The 22,849-nt window shown below is 34.5% G+C and overlaps 1 protein-coding gene across 2 annotated transcripts in view; it reads left to right on the top strand.

The window, feature by feature from the left end:
• LOC115209880 (chromo domain-containing protein cec-1) overlaps window positions 1–22,849 on the top strand; it is a 40,507-nt gene that overhangs the window by 5,324 nt on the left and 12,334 nt on the right. Inside the window, exon 1 of one of the 2 annotated variants that reach the window (XM_029778459.2) lies at window positions 5,719–5,991. The exons of the other annotated variant lie outside the window; for it this stretch is intronic. Within the exon in view, the coding sequence (XP_029634319.1) occupies window positions 5,965–5,991 (27 nt within the window). The 5' untranslated portion in view covers window positions 5,719–5,964. Of the gene's footprint in view, window positions 1–5,718; window positions 5,992–22,849 lie in introns of those variants that run through there. 2 annotated transcript variants of the gene reach the window in all.

Here is a 22,849-nt window from a genome sequence, read left to right as displayed (position 1 = left end):
TGTGGAGCTTTATTGAGTGTTTTCGCTCAATAAACACTCACAACGCCCGGTCTGGGAATCGAAACCACGATCCTACGACCGCGAGTCCACTGCCCTAACCACTGGGCCATTGCGCCTCCACTAATATACTATATATATATATATATAGTATATATGTATATAATCATATGAAGGAGTTCTGCACAGTTTCTGACTACCAAAAATTCACTCATAAAGCATTGGTCAGTCTGAGGTTATAGTAGAAGACACTTGAACAAGGTACTGTACAATGGAACTGAACTGAAAACCATGTGATTGCAAAAAAAAAAAAAAAAAAAAAACCTTCGTAACCACAAAGCTATACCTGTGCCTTGCAGATAAACTTCAAAGAAAATTTTCTAAAACTTTGCTGGAACTTATCTAAATGAATATATTGTAGGGGCTACATTCTCAGCCACCCAGACTTAGTCAATTCATTTTTTAAATAGAGTGTTTTCAGTTTATAGTTACTTATAAAAAGTTATGTAGTCATTCATATAAGCAGAAAGTTTTGCAGTGCTGTATGGCTCTCAGTGGACTGTATGACAAAGAAAGAAAAAAGCCATTTCTGACACATACTCTCTCACCATATTTATGTAAAAGAATGCTCTCACTCACATGCCATGCCACCTGATAGAGATTGCAAAGACGTTCTCTTCTAGACATACATAGTGACACACACACACACGTATTTGTCTGTGTGTAAGAGAAAAACAGAAAAGCTCTCACACATATACATAAATATGCCAAAAATATGAAAAGAACACTTTCTCACACACACATACACATATATTATATATATATATATATATATATATATATATATATATATATATGCGTGGTGTGTATGTGTGTGTATGCATGTGTGTGTGTATGTGTGCATGTATATATATACATGTATATATGTATACATATGCATATATTACCTCACATATGCATACATTATGACAAAAATACCAACCATATATTATCGTTTGAAGTATTTTCTGTTGCCCATTAATTTTCTTATAAATATTCATGCTAATATAAACTTTGTTATAACTGCTTTTGTTTTCATACTGTGCTATATTTCCAAATTTTCTTGAGCTATTTTGATCCATTGCTAACAAACTAATTTTCTTAATGATATAAAAGACAATTGATTCATTACATCCATATTATCTAACATATGCTATTAAAGAAATGAAACTAAATAATTCCTATGAAGTATGCTTTAGTGATTCATCTAATTCACATTGAATTTGTAATATCTAATATTCTCTTAAGGTGGTGAGCTGGCAGAATTATTAGAGAATGAATCAGAATGCCTAATGGCATTTTTTTCTTATTCATTATGTTCTGATTTCAAATTCCACCAGGATCAACTTTGCCTTTCATCCTTTTGGAGTCAATAAAATAAAGTACCAGTCAAGTAATGTGGTTGATGATATTGACTAACTCCCCACTCTAAAACTGCTGATCTTTTACCAAAATCTGAAACAATCTTAAAGGAGTGGCTGTGTGGCAAGTAGCTTGCTTACCAACCACATGGTTCCGGGTTCAGTCCCACTGCGTGGCACCTTGGGAAAGTGTCTTCTATTATAGCCCAGGCCGACCAAAGCCTTGTGAGTGGATTTGGTAGACGGAAACTGAAAGAAGCCCATCGTATATATGTATATATATATATGTATGTGTGTATATATGTTTGTGTGTCCGTGTTTGTGCCCCCAACATCGCTTGACAACCGATACTGGTGTGTTTACATCCCCATAACTAAGTCAGCCTCAGTAGAATTTGAACCCAGAATGTGAAGATGGACGGAATGCTGCTAAGCATTTTGCCCAGCATGTTAACATTCCTGCCAGCTCACTGCTTTAGCAATGTATATAATATTAAGTTACTCCAAACATGAACAAAGAGAAAGCACAACAACGCGAGGACATGGAACAAGTATAGTATTATTGGACGCTCAGGAAAGGAAAGAAAGAAGGAGGATTTAACATTTCGAGCGGAGCTCTTTATCAGAAACATGGAAAAAGGAAAGGCCCAAGGAAGGGAAGACGGAGAAAGAAAATCGCCAACGATATACACACGGTCACATATTGAACTGACCGGAAGGGAATGGGTGAAGAAAAAGTTCTTTCAAAGACAGGAGAGTGCAAGAGAAGGAGGTATGTGTGTGTGTATGTGTGTGTGGGTATGTCAGTGCACCCAGGTCTGTGTGTGTGTGTAATGATAGCACGTGTGTCTGAGTGTGTGTGTGTGTGTATGTGTGTGTAATGATAGCACATGTGTCTAAGTGTGTATGTGTGTGTGTGTGTGGTTGTGGCTGTTTATCTATGTGTGTGGTTGGGCTTAACCATGAGTTCTCTGTATGAGGAAAAGAAAAAATATGAGTGTAACACATGGGTGTCCTAAATATAGCACATTTGTGTTTGACAAAAACTTAGTGGATCATCAAAGCAACAATACAACTGGCATTAGTTAAATGAGAACAGCTGGTTAAAATTAAGTTAATCAGGCAAGGCTGTGTGGTTAAGAAGTTTGCTTATCAGCCAGATGGTTTCAGGTTCAGTCCTACTGTGTGGTACCATCGGCAAACATTTTTTACTTTAGACTCAAGGGCAACCAAAATCTTGTGAATGAATTTTATTGACAGAAACTGAAAGAAGACTGTTGTATACACACATGTGTGTATGTATGTTTGTGTCTCCTTGACTTCATATCATATAAGAGTTGTAAGCGGGTGTCACTGTCATACAAGCATTATCATTCATTTCCAACATCCTGAAGAAGCATATTTGGTCATGGGAAAATATTATTACCTTGCTTGGAAACGAGTGAGGGTTGGCAACAACAAGGGCAGTAAACTCTGGCCAACCTATGCATGCATGGGAAAATGAATGTTAAAAGAATAATGGTGGTGGTGGCAGTGGTGGTGCAACAGTGGTAGCAGGGGGCAGTGGTGGTGGTGATGGCAGTAGCAGCGATGGTGGTAATGATAGTGGTGTTGGTGGTATTCGAAAAAATACATTAAAACAACTTGTCAAAATTTGGCAAAGTAGCTAAAATTCTTCTTAAAACTTACATGCCAGCAACCAAGCCAATTCAAATTTATTTGCTTTCTAATACACTGACTTAGGAAAATCCTAATAACTAATGAGAGAAGGATCTATGAAGATATGGTAGCTACTCTAATATCTAGGACACTGATCACTCATTTCATCAACCAATGTCTAAATTATCCAGGATGATTTCACATACTGAACATTGTCACAAATGAGTTCTATCAATTGTGTTACATCCAGTGCCTTCTTCTAATTTGGCACAAGAGCACAGTCAGGGCCTCCAAGAGAAACACTTCAAGGTGAAACAAAACTCCTTTTGGACCTCATGATGGCAGAAGAGGTTCCACTCAAAATTCAAGCAGGCTGTGAAACTTACTCTTTTAGGAAAGGGCCCCATCACATTCACAAGTTCTCAATGACTCTCTGGGCTCTGGACCAGTGTACCAGTTCAGCTCCCACTTTGTGTACAGTCAACTAATTAGATCTCAGTACTTGACTGATCAAAGGCAGAGTTGACACCAATAAGATTTAAACTCAAAGTATAAATAGACATTGTTGTAACTAAATGTTGTAGGGCATTTTCCCCAGGACTCTATTGATTATGTGACACCTACCACCTTCTTCTAATATTAACCTTCTTCTAATATTGTTACTATATTTCTGTCAAAATACTCTACCTGTGTTTCAATTAATTTTGAAAATTTGAAGAATTTAGTAAAGCAATTATTTCATTATCATGTTGGATTTTGAACATGAATTAATATGAAATTTTGATGGACAGATTTAATTTAAATCACTTTAAAATGTTAAATTTAAATCATGAAACCAGGACTGGCCTTAAGTAGATTGGTATCAAAGGGATTAATAATTAGTCAAAATTCCTTGCAGTATTTAATTGCAGCTCTTTATTTTGTGATTTCAAATCCCACAGATATCATCTTTAACTTTCATACTTCCAGATCAGAAATATAAAATGCTAATGGTCAATGTTAAATTACATAATAATTTCTAACATTGACACAAAGCTATAAATATTTAAATATTGGAGAAGTGGCATAATTGACTCAAACTTATTTTATCAGCTCTTGCAAGATTTGAACTTGGAATATAAATTGACATTATGATATACCAGAAGGCATTTTGTTTGGTATTTAAGCAAATCTGCTAAATATCTATCACCTTAATAAAAATAATAATAATAATAACGATTTCAAATTTTGGCACAAGGCCAGAAATTTTTGGGGAGGGAGTAAATCAATTATATCAACCTCTGTATTCAGCTGGTACTTATTTTTAATGACCCCAAAAGGATGAAAGGCAAAGTTGACTTTGACAGCATTTGAACTTAGAATGTAAGGATGGGTGAAATGCCACTAAACATTCTCCCTGATGTGCTAACGATCCTGCCAGCTCACTACCTCAATGATGATGATGATGATTATAACATCAGTTACAATTCTTGGCACAAGGCCAGCAAGTTTTATGTAGGAAGGGGTTAATCAATTACTTTGGTTCTTTATTCTATTAATCCCAAAAGTAAGAAAGGTTAAGTTGGCCTTGATGGGATTTGAACTCAGAATGTAACTACTACTATCATTATTATTATTATTATAAGTTGGAGTCGATAAAATAAGTACCAGTTGAGCACAGGGGTCAATGTAAATCAACTTACTAGCCTTGTGACAAAATTTGAAACCATTATTATTATTAGGCAAGCTGGCAGAATCAGTAGCATGCCAGGCAAAATGCTTAGCAGTATTTTGTTCGTCTTTACATTCTCAGTTGAAATTCCACCGAGGTTGACTTTGCTTTGATCCTTTCAGAGTATATATATCAAGGACCAGTGAAACACTGGGGTTGATATTAACTGACTAGTCTCCTCCCACAAAATGTCAGGTCTTGTGCCTTTAGTAGAAAGGATTATTATAAGCTGGGAATGTGAGTTGGTAGAATCACTAAAGCAATTGTAGCAACAATACAAAAATTAAAAAATTTTTTTATCAAAACCTTAACAGACTCCAGCGTTCATTTCTGTACACATTGAATAAAATGCTTTACATAATTTGTTCTGGTTCTTTGCATTCTGAGTTCGAATTGGTCTGAGGACATTCCTTTTTATTTTTTCATGGTTGATAAAGTAAAGTACCACTCAAGTAATGGGGGGGATGTAACTAACTAATCCACATCCACAAGTTCCAAACCTTGTGTTTATGTTAAGAACAATTTTTATTCTAAGTCAGAACAATAGTATATTTGTGTTAAGAATTATTATAGTAGTGAAATAACAAATAATGAAGACAAAGAGTCCTTACAATGTGAAAAGGGTAAGTTAAGTAACCTTTATATATATCAGGTACAAAGGCCCATCATCAGAAGCCATTCACATCTAATAAAATAGCCTTTGAAGGTATAGCACATGTCTAAGAACAAAATTCAATATTTGGCATTTATTTATTTATTTATTTTTCTGGTGTTGAAAAAAATTTATATCAAAGTCAATCAACTATTGATAAGAAAAGATCTATGTATAAAAAGAAAAATATTAAAATGCAAAGATAATAAAATATTTTATTTTCCATTGTAAAAGAATAAAATATATACAATAGCAACAAAAACAACAACAAAAACAAATGCCTTTATAAAGAGAAATACATAAACGCGTTGGTAGAAATTTACTGAATTGACAAAAATATTCCCCCCCACCTTTAGATTTTCTACTAGCAAATGTGTGTGTATAAATAAATATGTATATTTAAATTGGAGAAATGGGTTTATAACGCAATTGTCAGACAATCTTGATTACAAACCAGCAGCAGAAAATTTGAATTAGGTCATCGATGGAATATAAAGCTTATGCCATTAACTGCTGTGAATGATGGGAAAGCACTATATTTGAAAAATGTCCAGCGAGGAGGATATATACGAGGTAAGCTAGCTGCACACATACTATGCATGTTGTTATTAATTTACTATTGGAAAGTCTTTCGCAGCTATGTTTACATTAGCAGTTTCTTTTTAGCAGTATTTTTTAATTATCAACTTGTAAGACTTTTTTTTTGTATCCTCCGTGTCGGCATTGTTTAATTAAAGATTTACACGAGGCACCAACACCGGTAACGATACACCGATTTAGGATGAAAACATGTGCCTCTTGTCTATTACATACTGTTAAGGAATGTTGTATTTCAAATAAACAAACACTACTTTATTTTAATTGGTTTAGGAAAGTGAAACAGAATGTTGGTTATATAATAAATTTGCATTCTTTATATTCTCTCATAATTGCATTCATTTCAAATTTACATTTTTTTCCCCCACCGAAACGTGTTTTAAGATTTTCTAAATAAGCATCTGCTCTGGTATCTTTAAAATGTTTCATTTTATTATTATTTTTGGTCCACTTAATTCTTTCAAATATATAGTCCAGATTTGGTATTTAGTTAGAAATCTTGTTTGTTGTTTTTTTAGAATATCTACGTTACATTGTAAATTACTGGAGTAGTGTTTGCAAGAAACTCCGTTTTTTAATTTAATGAATATATTTTATTATTCCTATGAAGTTAAGATTTAAAATCGAATTCTTACTAAAGCTAGAAATATAAATGTATGAAATTAACCTTATGCTACTGTTTATTTCTATGTAACACCTCCTATTTTATAAGAACATATTTTGTTTACATCACTTCGAAAAGAAAACAAATGAAGTGCAATACATTTTTTTATATTCTTCTTTCCATATCATTGAATTTTTTTCAAAATTAACCAAGCACGCGTCAATGTGCTGCTAAGTTATAATTATAACTGGTGCATTGCTTGCAATTTTTCCCGGTATTTTCGATCATTATAAATCGGAATCTGTCTAAATGTGCATGAAAGTTTCTAGTATGGTATTAGCCGTAGTAATAATGTTCGTAGTAGTAATTGTCTTAAAATGTAAGATTATTTCACAGAAATATACTTGTATAGTGTTAATTGAATAATTATTAGCTTTAATGAATCTTATTGATTCATTCAAAGCTACAGAATAGATGTATTGAATTCCTAATTTAATTGATTGAATTAGTAATCATTAGAAAAACCAAAGATGCATTCTTAGTGCTAACATCTAATTTAAAATGTGCCGGCGTATTTGGCGCCCTAGACGACATTGAGTAGTAAATAGGAAAAAACCTTCCCATTGATGTTTTTATGTTAACTACTGCATCTAATTTGCACTCTTTACAATATGTTGCTATATCTAAAGAAATCTTATCATTTTATTTAATTCTTATAGGTTTAAAAATTAAAAAAAAAAAATTAAATGCTTTCTAAAAATAAATTGCATCGAAATTATGTATGAAATGATTGTTGCATTAAAAGACCTTTCTAATGATTTTTTAGAAAACGTTTACTTTATAATTTAGGCGAACGGCATTCGCAAAAGGATCTTTCTTCCAAACGATTCTAAAGAAACACCAAAACACCAATTTTAGATTTATTATATAAAGATTTATACTTTTTTTATTCTTTGTGCCATTCCTAATTGAAGCCTCTTCATTTATTCGGTTAATGCTCTTTTAGGAAATCTTGAACTGGAGATGTATTTCAATTCTCTACAAAGCTATGGCTTGTGCTCCTTAAAAATAGTTTCTTTTTTTATTATCTCTTATGCGTATCAGCTTTCAGTCCTACTACGATGGTTGAGTTACAAGTTAGTGCATGTGTTATTTATTAGAGTACCTGTGCTTTGTGGAGCGAAGCATGTTTTCAGTTTCATACCTTTTGTAAAACGTTTTCAATATACAATTACACTCTGTTTGTGATTGACATATATACAGCTTGTATTACATATATGTAAATAATAATAAAAATAATGAGTTCGCGTGAAAATAGATTAGTGGAAGCAAGGAAAGACGCATCATTGCCCCGTGCTGTGGGTTTGTGAGATTCTTTGACCGAAACATGTGTCTTGCCGCTGTTTCTTGGTTGCCTAAATAAATATTAAACCATATTCAGACAAAAACGGTTTTGTTAAAGGACTGTAAACTGTTGATAACCATACGTATTTAGAAATCTTTATTTACTTTGCCGACAAAGCGGCAAAACCAGCAAGACTAGCAAAATTAAGGACATGACTATCAGTGATATCTCGGGGAAGACTGTCTTCTAATCCAAGACACAGAGCCGTGTTGTGTTTTGTCATCCGTGCGAGACAAACCGTCTGGCTCCATAACAGACTAAAAATTGATCTGAAACCAATGCTTGATTCATTATCCTGTTGATCTTTGAATTTCTCGGAAACCTATTGGCGTTCAAGTATCGGGAAACTCCATGTAATCCAAAGCTATCATACATGGACTTTCCGGGACGATATTTGCATGTTGCACAAATATCAGCATCCATTCTCAATGCCACTACTATTCATAATTCATTGTCACTTAGTAAATTTCCAAGGTCAGCACTTGGCAGAACGTTGATCCATGCCGGCGAATGTGTATCCTGCACGGTTAACGTACGATTTCGCGTCTGTTAATAGCAATTCATTAACTGTTAAATTTAGTTCTTATAACAGTATCCCACCCTTGTTGCCATTTTCTAACTGAAGGCACCTCCCTGTTCAGACCTGTCCACTCAGAGCCACCTTCCTCTCTCTGAAAGTGTTAAAATTCCTGTTAATGCAGAAGATGCAGTTTGCTAGAAGCAAAACAAAAAAATTGCATGTTTAGATAGAATTTAGTTACTGGTTTCATTTTTGTTTCTTTAAAAAGAAAAAGCATGCATGAATATTTGCTTTTATAAGAATTCTTGTCAGGACGTTTTGCGTGTATGGAAGCGTTAACCAATTACAGAGATCAGTAGTGACATAGATTTAGAAACCGACGGGCAAATACACCAGCATATTTTATCTTTTATATTTTATGTCGCTGAAATAGCTAGTAAATAGAACATTGCCCCCAATGCTTTTATTTGTTGTTTGTTCAAGATAGCTAACTGAATGTACGGACAAGTTATTATTTTTTTTAAGACTTAACAGTCCATAGTCTTCCCCCACACATCTTCTGTTATCTATCTATATATATATATAATTAATTATCTAAGTGTATTTATATGTAGTCTGAATTTTTTTTCACTCAATGTTTTTTTTTCTAAGAGATGGAAACATCATCAAAGTTAAACCTTTTGAATAAAATACTGACGGTATAGGTATTTTCTTAAACCCTTTAGTCCTGCTTTCTAATGTGAGTAGATTACCATTCTCTCAAGTCAACTATGTTGCACATGTGTTCGGCTGTTGCTATATAGAATCTAAAGCATGCGACCTAATTAGTGCTGGGAATACTTGAAGCGGTGTTAGACTCTTGGGTATTAAGTGGATGAAAGCGGTTTAGAACTATAACTGTCTTTTTACAGAAGGTAAAAAAAAGAAAAAATTCTTTCTTTCCACATAATGGGTAGGTAAGATATATGTTATTGTACTGAAGCAATAATAATAACTGGAAATGAGGTTTTACATCAGGGGCTCTCGACTATTTTTTATCCATGGTACCCTTTTGATTATTATTTTATTCTGATGGACTCTCATAGCCATTCAAGTTTTTAAAAACTAGTTTTATTGAAACTTCTTCCAAATTTTTTTTTCATGCCTTGTGTAGATTGAACTATGTAAAGTGTTAGATAAAGAAACAAATGTTTCTTGCAATACATACCAACACAGACATCTAAAGCTAACTCTTTTCAGGGGCTCTTAAAATACTATTATGGGTCCCCAATTTACTATTTTATTGCTTGCTCCCCCTCAAATCTTATATGGACCCTGATTGAAAACGTCTGGTTTACATTGGTGCTGTGAGTTTGAGTCCAATAAATTAGGCTGACTGACTGCAGTGTTGAGCCTTGAGTGAAAAAAAAAATTGTGTATGTAGAATAGTATTTGTCCATAGTTATTTTAGAGTCTCTTAGACTTGCACATGGTATTAATTGAAGGGATTTTAATGTGTAAACATTGGGTTCTAAACATAGATGAAAATGGATTTGTTGTTTAGCTGTAGGTTTTATGCTAGTAGAACAAGCCTATTATCAAACACTTTCCAGTTAGGACCTACCCATCTGTTTAGAAGTACTTGGGCTGGCTACCTTATTCTAAATGCATATTTAGACTAGAGTAGGCATTTTCAGGATATTTATCAGCTCTATCAGATTGATAGCCCCATAGAGGTTCTGTAATTGAAGAAATCAAGAGAATTTGCAGGGGGCATACAAGGTTTGTAAAACCACTGGAATTTTGAAGTAATCATTGCTATAAAATGTGTAGAGATCCTTTTGCTCTTCTCATTCATTTATCTTGAACAAGGGTGTTGAGCAATGTTCATAACCCAAAACAAATTTCATGCAAGACTGTCAGTTGAGAATGAGTGTGCATGCGTATGTGCTTCTCTAAAATTGTCAAGAATTGAGTTACTTGTTTGAGAGCCAAACTAATCTATCTCTTTTAAAACAAAACTTTAAATTAAATGAAATTGGTTTCATACTTAAGATACACTGCCAGAAATTTTGGGACAGGACAGTTGATTGTACTGACCCAATACTTGATTGATACTTTTATTGACTGTAGAAAGATGAAATCAAAGTTTGCAGATGAATTAAATTATTAATGTATGGTATATGTCTGTTCTATAGTATTCAGCCATTTTATATATTCTCTTCACAAGAGGTACTCCAACACTACTGGACAAAATGAAGGGCTTTTGGGAAGAAAAATTTGAGAACCTCTGCCATAGAAGCTTTAAGTTAAGTGACAAAAATTGTCAAAGATGAATTTTGCTTGCTAGGAAAAAATTATTTATTTTGTTCTTTTTTGTATTCAACCTTATGTTTTCCCATTTCAATAACCAAGAGCAAGATTGTGTGACTACCATGCGCTTAAATGATGCCAAAACTATTGTACTGAACGGTATACCTTGAATTATTTCAAATAATAGTAAGTGGTAGTGTCAGAATGAATGGATAATTGAAGTGAAAATGAAATTTTTAAAAATGTTCCCTATCTGATGTTCCTACTATTGCTTAGCTCCCAGATTAGCCTTGATCAGACGTAATTAGACATTCCAACCATAACCATCCCACCGTTTTAGGAGCATTGAAAACTACTGTCTAATCAGTCTTACTTAATATAAAAACAATAGGATAGGATTTGAGGGAAATTTGGCTGCTATTTCTAGCAGGTCCACTAACATAGGAGCTCCCTCGGTTTAGGAAAGTAATGATGTGAACGTGCATTAAATCTGACACAAGACGTTTAATGATAATTATAAAGGGAAAAAACTGCAACGTTTATTTATTCCATGACTTAGTTATGCATTTAAGGTTATTATCGATGATTATAATTTTTATGAGAATGAAGCTAAATTGATTTCACTTCAGATGAAAGCAAAACAATTAATAAAATGTTTTTAGAATTGTGGCAAGATTAGGTCTGAATTGATACTCTTAATAACCCTTTAGCATTTAAACCAGTCATATCTGGCCAAAATATTCTACCTGTTTAGTGACCAAACTGGCCAGCCCTGGCCTCTCACACCTACCCTACAATGTCATTCTAAAAATAAACAATCACAACATTGAATGTATTAGTCATACATTCTTATAGCTATTCTCATAGCTATGAGAATGTATGACTAATTCAAAACAGTGTGAATAAATAAGCATTACATTTGACAGAATAATCTGAATGTGAAAGGATTAAGGTAATTTCAGACAGTAGACTGTGACCAAAATAATTAACTGAAGAAAATGATGTTTAGAATGATCTTTAACAAGACCTCCTCCTCTCTTTACTACATATTTATTATTGAATCAGTTTTCATACATTCAGTCACTGTTAGTTAGACTCCGGTAGATCCCAATCAGTCTTTTTTAGGCATATCTCTATCTAAACGTTTCCCTCCAATTTTTAAGACAGTAGTGTTTGATTTGAGATTCCATTGCTATTTTTCGTAGGTCAAGAGAGCATGTAACAGTTCTATTGGCTCCTTTTCAGAAATATATCTTGGTGTTCCATATAATTTAATCAATAAGAATACTTTATCTTTGGAGCCAATTGTAAAATTAGCTTTATCAGTTTTATTGGTGCAAATATTTTGATATCTTTTGTAATACTGGGTTTGTTTTATTACTATTGGCCTCCCCCATACACATGCTTTAGCAACATATTTTAGTTGCTATGTATGATAGTTTGTTGGTTACTGTGTGCGATGTTGTGCTGGTAACTGTGCATATGTGCAAAGTACTGTGTTGGTCACTATGTAACTGCAGATATAGATAATAATCTGATGAACCAATGAAATTGCTGTACATAATTGCTTGACCCATATCGTTACTTCCACCAGTTAAAAAAAAAAAGAAGATATATTATTAACCATACAAACTATAAGAGAGAGTTGCAAAATCTTTATCTCCCAATTTTGTCTTAAAGATGAAATTTTATATTGACTCTTTTTCCTATTGGGACCTGCCACATATTGACAGTGGAATCTGTAAGGAAATTTATATTATTTATATATTCATTCTCATTACACACAAACTAAATAATATTTCAATCACACTGACCCACTTTGTGTGCTTTGCCCTCTATGTATCTTCTGCTCTTACTGAATGTTCTTTATTCATTCAAACTTGATGGCTTCATACCTTAGTTCATATTTACCTTTCCATTATTCTGTTGCCTGTCATTTAAAAATAACCATATGCACCAATCTATTTTTAAATCAAATACACCATATCCCTGCATGTTGTAAGACACAGCTAATAGACTTAGTGCGAGGAAGAAGTGTCTGGGTATAAAACTCTACCTCTAAAAGTATTGTGCACGACCCTGTGTCCAACTCTTGCTCACATAGAGAGATGAACATAATAATTATGATGACCGTTATGATGAGTTGATCCTTTAATCTGTTTTGTTTATATTTCATTACTTAGAGTATGTTGAAATATATTTGAATGTGTTGCTGTGTATGTGCTCCATTAACGGCATACTTCCTGGTGCCACCTGACTCCACACAATCCTTGTCTATAATTATTGGTTTCAAATTTTGGCACAAGGCCAGCAATTTTGGGGATGTGGGCTAGTTGATTACATGCACCCCAGTGTTCAACTGGTACTTATTTTATTGACTCTGAAAGGATGAAAGGCGAAGTGGACTTAAGCATCTTGCTCGGCATGCTAACAATTTTGCCAGTTTGTTGCCTTATCCTTGTCTATAATTATTAGTAATTAAAACATCTATCAGTTCTGCACATTGTTTATAAGCATAAGAGGAAGGAGTAAAAACTGTCTCCATTCCTCGCTCCCTGTCAAAAAAAATTACCAATATTGATCCAATTATTCTGTCTCCATCAATAGCATCTTTTCAGTCATTGAACTGGGGCCCTTGCTCGGGCATTGCCTTCAAGAGTTTTGGTCAAACATATCTTCCCAAAAACTTTAAATTTGTTTCTTTTAGTCACCTCTGCTGGGTGGTTGGTATTAGGAAGGGCATCCAGCCATAAAGAATCTTTTTCCAAAACAGACACAGAAGTCTGGTGCAGGCTCCTACCTGGCTGGCTCATGTCAAACCGTCCAACCCATGCCAACATAGAAGGCAGATGATAAATGATGAAATCTTATACTTATTCCATTGGCCCCTTCTGCTGAACTGTTAAGTAACAGGGATGTGAACAAACCAACACTGTTTGCCAAACAGTCAAATGGGTTGGACACACATGCGCATATAATTATGACAGGCTTCTACATAGCTTCTGTTTACCAAATCCATTCACAAGGCATTGGTCAGCCCAGAAGATTCTTAACCCTTTAACATTCAAACCTGGCATATCCAGCCCAAATATTCTACCTGTTTTATGCTGAAACCAGCCAGATCAAACCTTTCACACCTACACTACAATGTCGTTCTAAGAGTAAACAATCATGTCATCAAATTTCAGAAGCTATGAGATAATACATTATTACTTCAAAGCAATGTGAATAAATAAACATTACATTTTACTGAGTAATCTGAATGCTCAAGGGTTAAAAGAAAAAATTGCAAAATTCAGAAATGCTAAACATTTCAAATCTATTATAAACCTTTCATGTTGACCATAATTTTATCAAGACTGCATCATAAATGGTGAATTTATCTCTTGAGAAGACAAATATTTCCGTCCTGTACAACTGTGAACCCTGTATAGATTCACCCTTCATCAAAGTACGTATCTATAATGGAACATCATGCATATTCATAAACAACTCAATATTCTCTCTCTCAATATGGCAGTGAACTGGGAGAATCAGTACATGCTGGACAAAATGCTTGGTGCCATTTCTTCTGGCTTTGTATTCTGAATTCAAGTTCCACTAAGGTTGATTTTTGCCTTTCATCATTTTGGTGATCAATAAAATAAAATACCATTTGAGCATGTGAGGTCAATGTAATCAACTAGTCCACCTCTCTGCAAATTTTAGGCCTTGTACTTATAGAAGGAAGGAATGTTCTCTCTTGACATCAATTTCATTATCTGCACTCCCTTTTTACAAAACTGACCTCGAACCAATATGAGCAAATCAGTATTTTGCAATCCCCTAACTACCCCCAAAGCCTGCCTCTTTTTTTTTTCCTTTTTGTTTGTTTGTTCAGTATTTATAGTTCCTTTTGGAGGCATTAAGTTTGATTAGTTCATACAGAAAGTATCTATGTGCTAACAAAGATGTAGTTATAGTTAGAAAATTTCTTTGTGTGTATGTATGTATGTATGTGTATATATATATATATATATATATATATATATATATTCTAAATTACCATCTGTTTGTTATGGTGTAATTATATCCTAATGTAATAATTTCTTAGATGATAATTTACTTCGTCTGTCAGGTAATATATCTAATATTGAATGCTTCAAATTCCAGAGTTAGGAATATTAATCTTGCCCTACTTCTTCGCAACAGTCATTTTGCTCTCTACACTTTTGTTACAAGAAATACTGTTAATTTGTAATGTATTAGGCATTGCTTTCAAAAATTAATTCTCAGCCCATTGAAAATAAGTATACTTTTGATGAATGAGACTCACAAATCATTAAGCAATAAGTATAACCTTCCTTCTACATTTTCCTCATTAGAATTTTCTAATAAAATTTATTTCTCTATGTATGTATGTGTGTGCACACACACACACACAAAGCACCACCCAGTAGGATATGTCTCCCATGCTACTTGCATTGATATAAAAACATACTAAGATTTAACTCTTGTTACTATATTTCTGTTGAACTATACTATTTTAGTTTCAATTAACTTTTAAAATAATGAAGAACTTGGTAAAATAAGTTTGTTATTAAACTGGTGTTTGGAACATAAATTGATTACATCGACCCCTTAGTGCTCCACTGGTGCTTGTTATTTTACTGACCCTGAAAGGATGAAAGGCAAAGTCAACCGTGGCAGAGTTTTTAACTCAGAACATTAAAAAATAGATGAAATGTTGCTAAGCATTTTGTCCAGACTGCTAACAATTCTGCCAGCTCACTTGCATTGCTTGGAACATAGTTTTAAAGGAAATTTTTAATTTAGATTCCTTTAAAACAGGAAGTTTGTGTCACAGAAAAAAGGATGGTTTTAGACAGGTTGATGTCAAAAGGTTTAAAGTTCAGAAGGAACTAAACTTTGGGGTAAGGGGTAAAAGGATATGAATAGCATAAGTAAGGAACAAAATAACTAAATTGGATGTAGTTTTGTAATGAGCAGTATATGCAAAATGAAATTAGATGTTTTTATTTTCTTAATTGTAAAAGGGCCATATATTTCAATATTTCTTTCTTCTCTTTGTGCTTGACCTTACAGCAATTGAATGCATGTTCAACTTTTCTGACTTGCATAGCTCTTTCTCTCTACATATGGATCTGCATCCATTATCATTTGGTTTCTATCTTCGAATATTCTAAAAAACAGCATTAAGTTTTTTGAGATCTTTTTGGTTTATGTCCTAACTTAACATGTTTTGTCCTGGTCATTTGCACATTACTGCTCTAAACTCTAAAGGTCTTTCATTGAAGTCCACATCTTGTAAGTTAATTCTGACATTATTGTCATCACTTCTAGATATATCCATGTGCAAATCCAATGAAATGATTTCTGTCATGGCTCTTATAACTTCAGCTTTGAATCCACCAGACAGCTCTCATATTATAGTAAAGATTGTTTGCCAACATAACATGGCAGTCCTAGTGTAGGAATAATGTTGCTGTAATTTAGCCCCAGTAGATATCATCTCCAGCTGGCTATACGACATGATCTGTGTCCTTATATTTTCGAACAAAGGAATCTAGCACCCCCACTCAGCTCAAAACAATATCTGTGTATACGGCTGCTGAATATCTCTTGTTGTGAGATTTAAAAATAGTAATTTTCTAAGCTCTCATATTGTGTGTTAACTTGTGTAATACATCATCATTTAACATTCATGTTCCATGCTGGCATAGGTTGGACAGTTTGGCAGGATCTGATGGGTTCCAGGACTGTCATGCTCCAGTGTCTAATTTGATATGGTTTCTATGGCTGGATGCTCTTCTTAATGCAAACCACATTATAGCATGTACTGGATGCCTTTTCCTTTTCATGCCACTAGCATTGATGAGGTCGCCATGCAGTTTGCATAACTAGAAACCCCAAAGTGGGAAACTTTATGCTAAATAACGAATAGACAGAGGTGAAGTATGAGATAAAAGGGCCAGAAAAAAAACATTTCTTGCTGTAGAGTAGCTACATTTAATATTTTCTTATGCATTCTTTGTTAAAATTCTTCCAAAAGTTTGTGTTATTATTAATCTTCTCTTGTTTTCTCAAAAACCTGTACAAAAGTGTTTTGCTTTATAGACCTTGAATATTATTGCTCTTAGTCTGTTGGCTGTAACCCTGATGTTAAGTAGTAAAATTGCAATCATAACATTTTGGCTTGAGATGCCATTATCTTTTAACCTCAGAACAGAAACAACTCTTAAACAAATTTCCAAAGGAAGATTTTGTAATCTTTTCTATTGAATTTCTAATAAACTGGTAGAAGATACTTGCTGAACCCTTTAAAGGCACATGGATTTTCTGAATGACAGATCATTTTAAATCTTCAATACTTTCACCCATCAAGAATATTAGATAATTATTTCCTTCTTTGAAATTCAGTTGCTTTTCTTTTTTATATTTTCATTGTTTTACTAGGTATTCATTTCCAAAATGATCCTGTTTCATCGATTTTTTTTTTTTTATAATTTGTTCTTGAACATAACCACCAGTTTCAATAATCTTAAAATTTGAATGGATATCTTGCTACTAGGCTGTTATAATCTTATCTACACGCTTACCCTTACAACACTATTAAGAATTCCAGATCTATTTTCTAACCATGTTGAATGACTCCAAACTTTCAGAATATATTTCATTAGTTTTTCCCTTGAGTTTCAATGCAATGTTGCAGATAAATGGCCTTCATTTTGATGGACATTTAACCTAAAATGCATGGCTAACTGCAATCTTCAATTGAAACCTATATTGATTTCATTTCAGTCATTAGAATGGCTCAGTTTCTTGTTTAGTAATCCAGTGATGAAGCAAGCTGTTTGTTCCAGTTCTTTATAAAGCTTCATGTCCTTAATAGTATTTTTTTTATACACTGTTGATTTGCCAACAGTGTGGACTTTGCTTATTTAAGCATTGGTACCATTCTTTCTGTAGTTGCTAATTATCATCATCATCGTTTAACGTCCGTGGGTTGGACTGAGGTCTGGGAAGCCAGAAGGCTGCACCAGGCCCAGTCTGATCTGGCAGTGTTTCTACAGCTGGATGCCCTTCCTAACGCCAACCACTCCGTGAGTGTAGTGAGTGCTTTTTACGTGCCACTTGCACAGGTGCCAGATGGGGCTGGCAACAACCAGTAATTTATCTTTCAAATCCACAAGTGGTTGGTGTTAGGAAGGGCATCCAGCTATAAAAAACCATACCAAAACACAGTGTCCCCTGCCTTGCCAGTTCCTGTTAGACTATCTAATCCATGCCAGCATGAAAGATGAACATTAACCCTTTCATTACTGTATTTATTTTGAGATGCTCCATGTTTCCTTCAATTAATTTTAAATCTAACAAAGGATTTAGTAAAATAACTTAGTTATCATTAAGCTAGTATTAGGAGCATTAATTGTGACAAAGGTTTGGTGGAAGATTTTAATTCAAAACTTATGAAAACTAGACATCTGTACTACAGAGCCAGAGCTGGTTTCAGCCGGGTTTGTAACGAAAGGGTTAAATGATGATTTTATATATATATATATATATATATATATATCACCGTGATCACCGTGACCGACCCGGCTATCAGATGTTGTTACACATCGCTGGTCACAATGCGCTTCGCATTGTTTTAGCCTTCAAATGATGCCACCCCGCTGGCTAAGCGAGCAGGCCAACAGAAGAAAGAGTGAGAGAAAGTTGTGGCGAAAGAGTACAGCAGGGATCGCCACCACCCCCTGCCGGAGCCTCGTGGAGAATTAGGTGTTTTCGCAAAATAAACACCCACAGCGCCCAGTCTGGGGATCGAAACAGCGATCCTACGACTGCGAATCCGCTGCCCTAACCACTGGGCCATTGCGCCTCCATATACGTACATACATACATACATCATAAATAAATAAATAAATAAATAAATAAATAAACAAATAAATTGAACAACGTAGAGATAGCATGTCTAAACAAAGAATCAAAAATTAATTTTGCAGCAGCTGAAAGAAAACAAAAGTAAAAGGGGCAATTATTCTGATGTTTCGTTATTTTTTGTTTAAAAAAAAAAGTCACAGCTGGTGACAAATATTTGGTATAACAGGCTGGAGTCAAAACAGTAATAATAATTACAGTAGACTACAATGAACCAAGGGAGCTTTGGCATGGCCATTTAGTCTGCTGAAACTTGTAGCCAAATCTCCCTGAAGTAGAATATTTTGATTACATAGTGTAGAAACTGATGGCCTCTTTCATATTGATATAAATAGCCATAGTAGTTTTCTGGAACTTAGTTAACTCTGTTATAAGATACAATAATACTTTCATTAATTCAAAGGTTTTTATCACGATGTCTTAGATTGTGGTTTTTACCACAAGTAATGGGTACATAATCATGTGGGACTTGTAGCAGATTAACAGTAAACCACATTTTCAAATGTGACCCATGTAGGAATAGTTAACAGTAAGTCCACCACTTATGAAATGAGGTCTCAGATGCCAAGGTAACTTACTAGATGTAAAAAGGTAATTCTCTTAGCTTAGTTGCCTAATTAACTTTGGCAGTGGTTTTGATGGTGAATTAGTCATGGCAATGAGATAGTCTCAATGCAATCAATCCTCTTGCTAGAAATAACAGCTAAATACCCTTTTTATCACACCCTGCCATTTTAGTAAAGGTACATAGTATAGTGTTAGTGTTGGGCTCACAGTCAGAAGGTTGTGGATTCAATCCCTGTATCAAGTGGCAAATTGTGCCCTTGAACCAGATACTTAATTTCACAGTGCTCCAGTCAGCTCAGATGAAATGAGTACCAGCCAAATGGTAGTATAGCCTTGTTTCTTCCAGCTGTCACATTTTATATGGTCTCGGAAGACAGATGTGTTTATCTGCTTGCAACTTCATACAATGCCTAAAACAATTATCAAAAGTAATCTACATGCTGGCAAATCATATTTGCTTGTGCATAAACACTTTTTTTTTTACCACTGTAAACTGAAGATGGGTGCATTATATAATGTAATTCATCATACACTTAAAAAAGATGAGCATGCTTGGAAAAATTTTTATAACAGATCTGGTCAAACAGGTTTGATATAGAGCTTAAACCTTAACAAAAGCTCCTCTATCCTTTTATATATGTCAGTTGATAGGAAGCTTCTGTTTGGCATGCAATGTAGTTCTGCATGAATGTACAGGACCTGCAGTAGGTTTTTCTTTCAGTTTTCATAAACTGTTTGGACTGCTGTTAAATGCATCCTCGTTTTTAAACGTCTCACATATAAAGAACTTTCAATTTATCTCCTTTACTCATGTACAAAATACATCTAAAGCTCTCAAAAATACCACAGATGCTGATTTCTTACTTTGCAAACTCTGAAGACCCATTGTTGATATTGCACTTGTAATTTTTCCAACATCACATTTTGAAGAGTACCATTCCTGTTCAGTGGGTGGTAGAAGTACTTTAAGGTGCAGGTCTAGCTGGTTGGTTAAGAGGTTAATTTTGCAACCATGTGCTTTCAGGTTCAGTCCCACTGTGCAACACCTTACACAAATGTGTTCTTCTATAACCCCAGGCTGACCAATGCTTTGTGAGTGAATTTGGCAGATAGAAACTGTGGAAGCACATCACATTTGTTTACACATATACACACCACCTTGACAACCAGTGTCAGTTTGTTTATACCTTGTAACTTAGCAATTTAGCAAGAGAGTGATAGAATAAGCACCAAAGACTTTAAAATTAAAAAAAAAATTAAGTTCATGGGTTGATTTGTTTGACTCAACCCTTCAAGGCAGTGCACCAATATGACCACAGTCGAATGATAGAAAGTAACAGATAAACCTTGAGCAACGTCTGATTGCTTTACAAAGGTCAATCACCATCCACCCTAGAATACTGCTCGTTTATCTCTAACAGACCTGCTACGCATGCAAGCGTTCTGGACAATGGTGGGAAAAAGCCAAATGGCTGATTGACAAATATTTTACACTATGCTCCAACAATGGCCCACTGATATATTGTTTAGTCACTCTGTCTTCTGCTACTATAATGTCTTTTGCCCTTATGGCTAGCATCCTGCTGCATACCATCTCTACCTAATAAACTCTTTTACTTCTGCCTATCCATGCTTTTCTTACAAAAGTTTAAACTATATTAATTGCTGTCATCTCACCTGGGAGGACCTATAATGATCACTGATGCAGCTGGTTTCCCTATAATAAAAATGATAATAATAATAATAATAATCTTTACTACTGCAGGCACAAGGCCTGAAATTTGGAGGGAGGGAACTAGTCAAGTACATTATTGACCCTGGTGCATGACTGGTACTTATTTCATCAACCCTGAAAGGCAAAGTCAACCTCAGCGGAATTTGAACTTAGAATGTCCGCCTCCCTACTTGCTAAGACTTTGGTTTTACTAGGTTAACTCTGAGGTCCTTCTATTCTGGAACTTCGCTAGTTCTGGTAGTGATTCAGCTACAAGAGCAAGGTCATCAGTGTAGAGGAGCTCCTAGGAGCAATTCCTCTGTTATTGCCTGGAAGACTATGATGAACAAGAAGGAGCTGAGCCCTGATCCTTGGTGAACCCCTCCTTGTACCCCAAATTCTACACTGTACTCATTGCTTACCTTACTGGTAGTATCCCTGTGCATAGCTTGTACAGCTCTTACCAACCACTTATCTATCCCTAGCTTCTGCATTGACCACCAGATAAGGGATTGGGGAACCCTGTCAAAGGTTTTCTCCAAGTCCACAAAAGCCAATTATAAGGGTTTATCTTTGGCTATGTATTTCTCCTGCAGCTCTCTTACCAGAAATATAACATCAGTGGTGCTACTCTGGCACAAAATCAAACTGCATCTCATCTAGGCTAACTCTCTCCCTAATTAGTTGGGCTATGACTCCATAACTTTCACCACCTGATCCAACAATTTGATACCTCTGTAATTATTTCTATTTAATGTATCACCTTAGTATTACAGGTTAGATGAGTGAATGAATGAGGCGATTAAAAAAGGAGAAAAATTCTTAGCTATGCATATCACAAAACAATGAATCGGGCAGCATGAGTCTAAGAAAACATATGCTAAAGACAGAAGACAAGCAATGGCCAGTTTGCTATTGTTGGGGAGAAACATGGCAACAGTGAGAGACATAAGTAAAACAAAAATTTTAGAAAACAATGGCAGAAACATTATGGAACAGGGACAAGTGGCGTGAAAGTCTAAGAAAGCATATACTAAAGATCGGACAAGCAATGCCGAGTTTACTATCATTGAGGAGAGAAATATAGCAACAAGAATGCACAAGGCCTGAAAAGCTAGTTGATTATATCGACCCCAGTGTTTCACTGATGCTTAATTTATCAACCCCTGAAAGGATGAAAGGCAAAGTTGACCATGACAGAATTTGAACTCAGAACGTAGTGACAGGTGAAATACTGCTAAGCATTTTGTCCAGTGTGCTAACAATTCTGACAGCTGACCAAATAATAATAATATTTTCAAATTATAGTGCAAGGTCAGCAATTTCTGAGGATTACATTAACTAGAGTGCTCAACTGGTAGTTATTTTATCGAGCCCTAAAGGATGAAAAGCAAAATCAGTAACAATATGTCTGGAATAAAATGCATTAAATGTGACCATTTAAAAGCATCACCTAATAATGTATACAAGAAGTCGCTGGTTTTCATACAGATGCGATATATGAATGAATTCTACATTATGAGTGAAAGAAAATGTGCTTGAATTTTTAAATGTTATACTTCTGATAGATGAGCTAATACAAGATTGACAGGTGTGGTTATATACCATGACATAGATATTTTCAAGCCATTTACGGGTGTGAAAATGATTTCAATAGTTTGATTATCTATTGAAAAAAGTCTGATTATCTTAACTGTTTAATTAATATAATTTTGTACATTCATCTCAATTTTTGTCACTAGGTTGAGTATAAAAGCGATCCCTTGTTACTTATACAAAAAAAAAAAAAAA

This window comes from Octopus sinensis, linkage group LG3, assembly GCF_006345805.1.
Source record: "Octopus sinensis linkage group LG3, ASM634580v1, whole genome shotgun sequence".
Taxonomy (NCBI): domain Eukaryota; kingdom Metazoa; phylum Mollusca; class Cephalopoda; order Octopoda; family Octopodidae; genus Octopus; species Octopus sinensis.
Note: the sequence above shows the minus strand (reverse complement) of the source record. Positions and strands in the feature narration are given on the sequence as shown.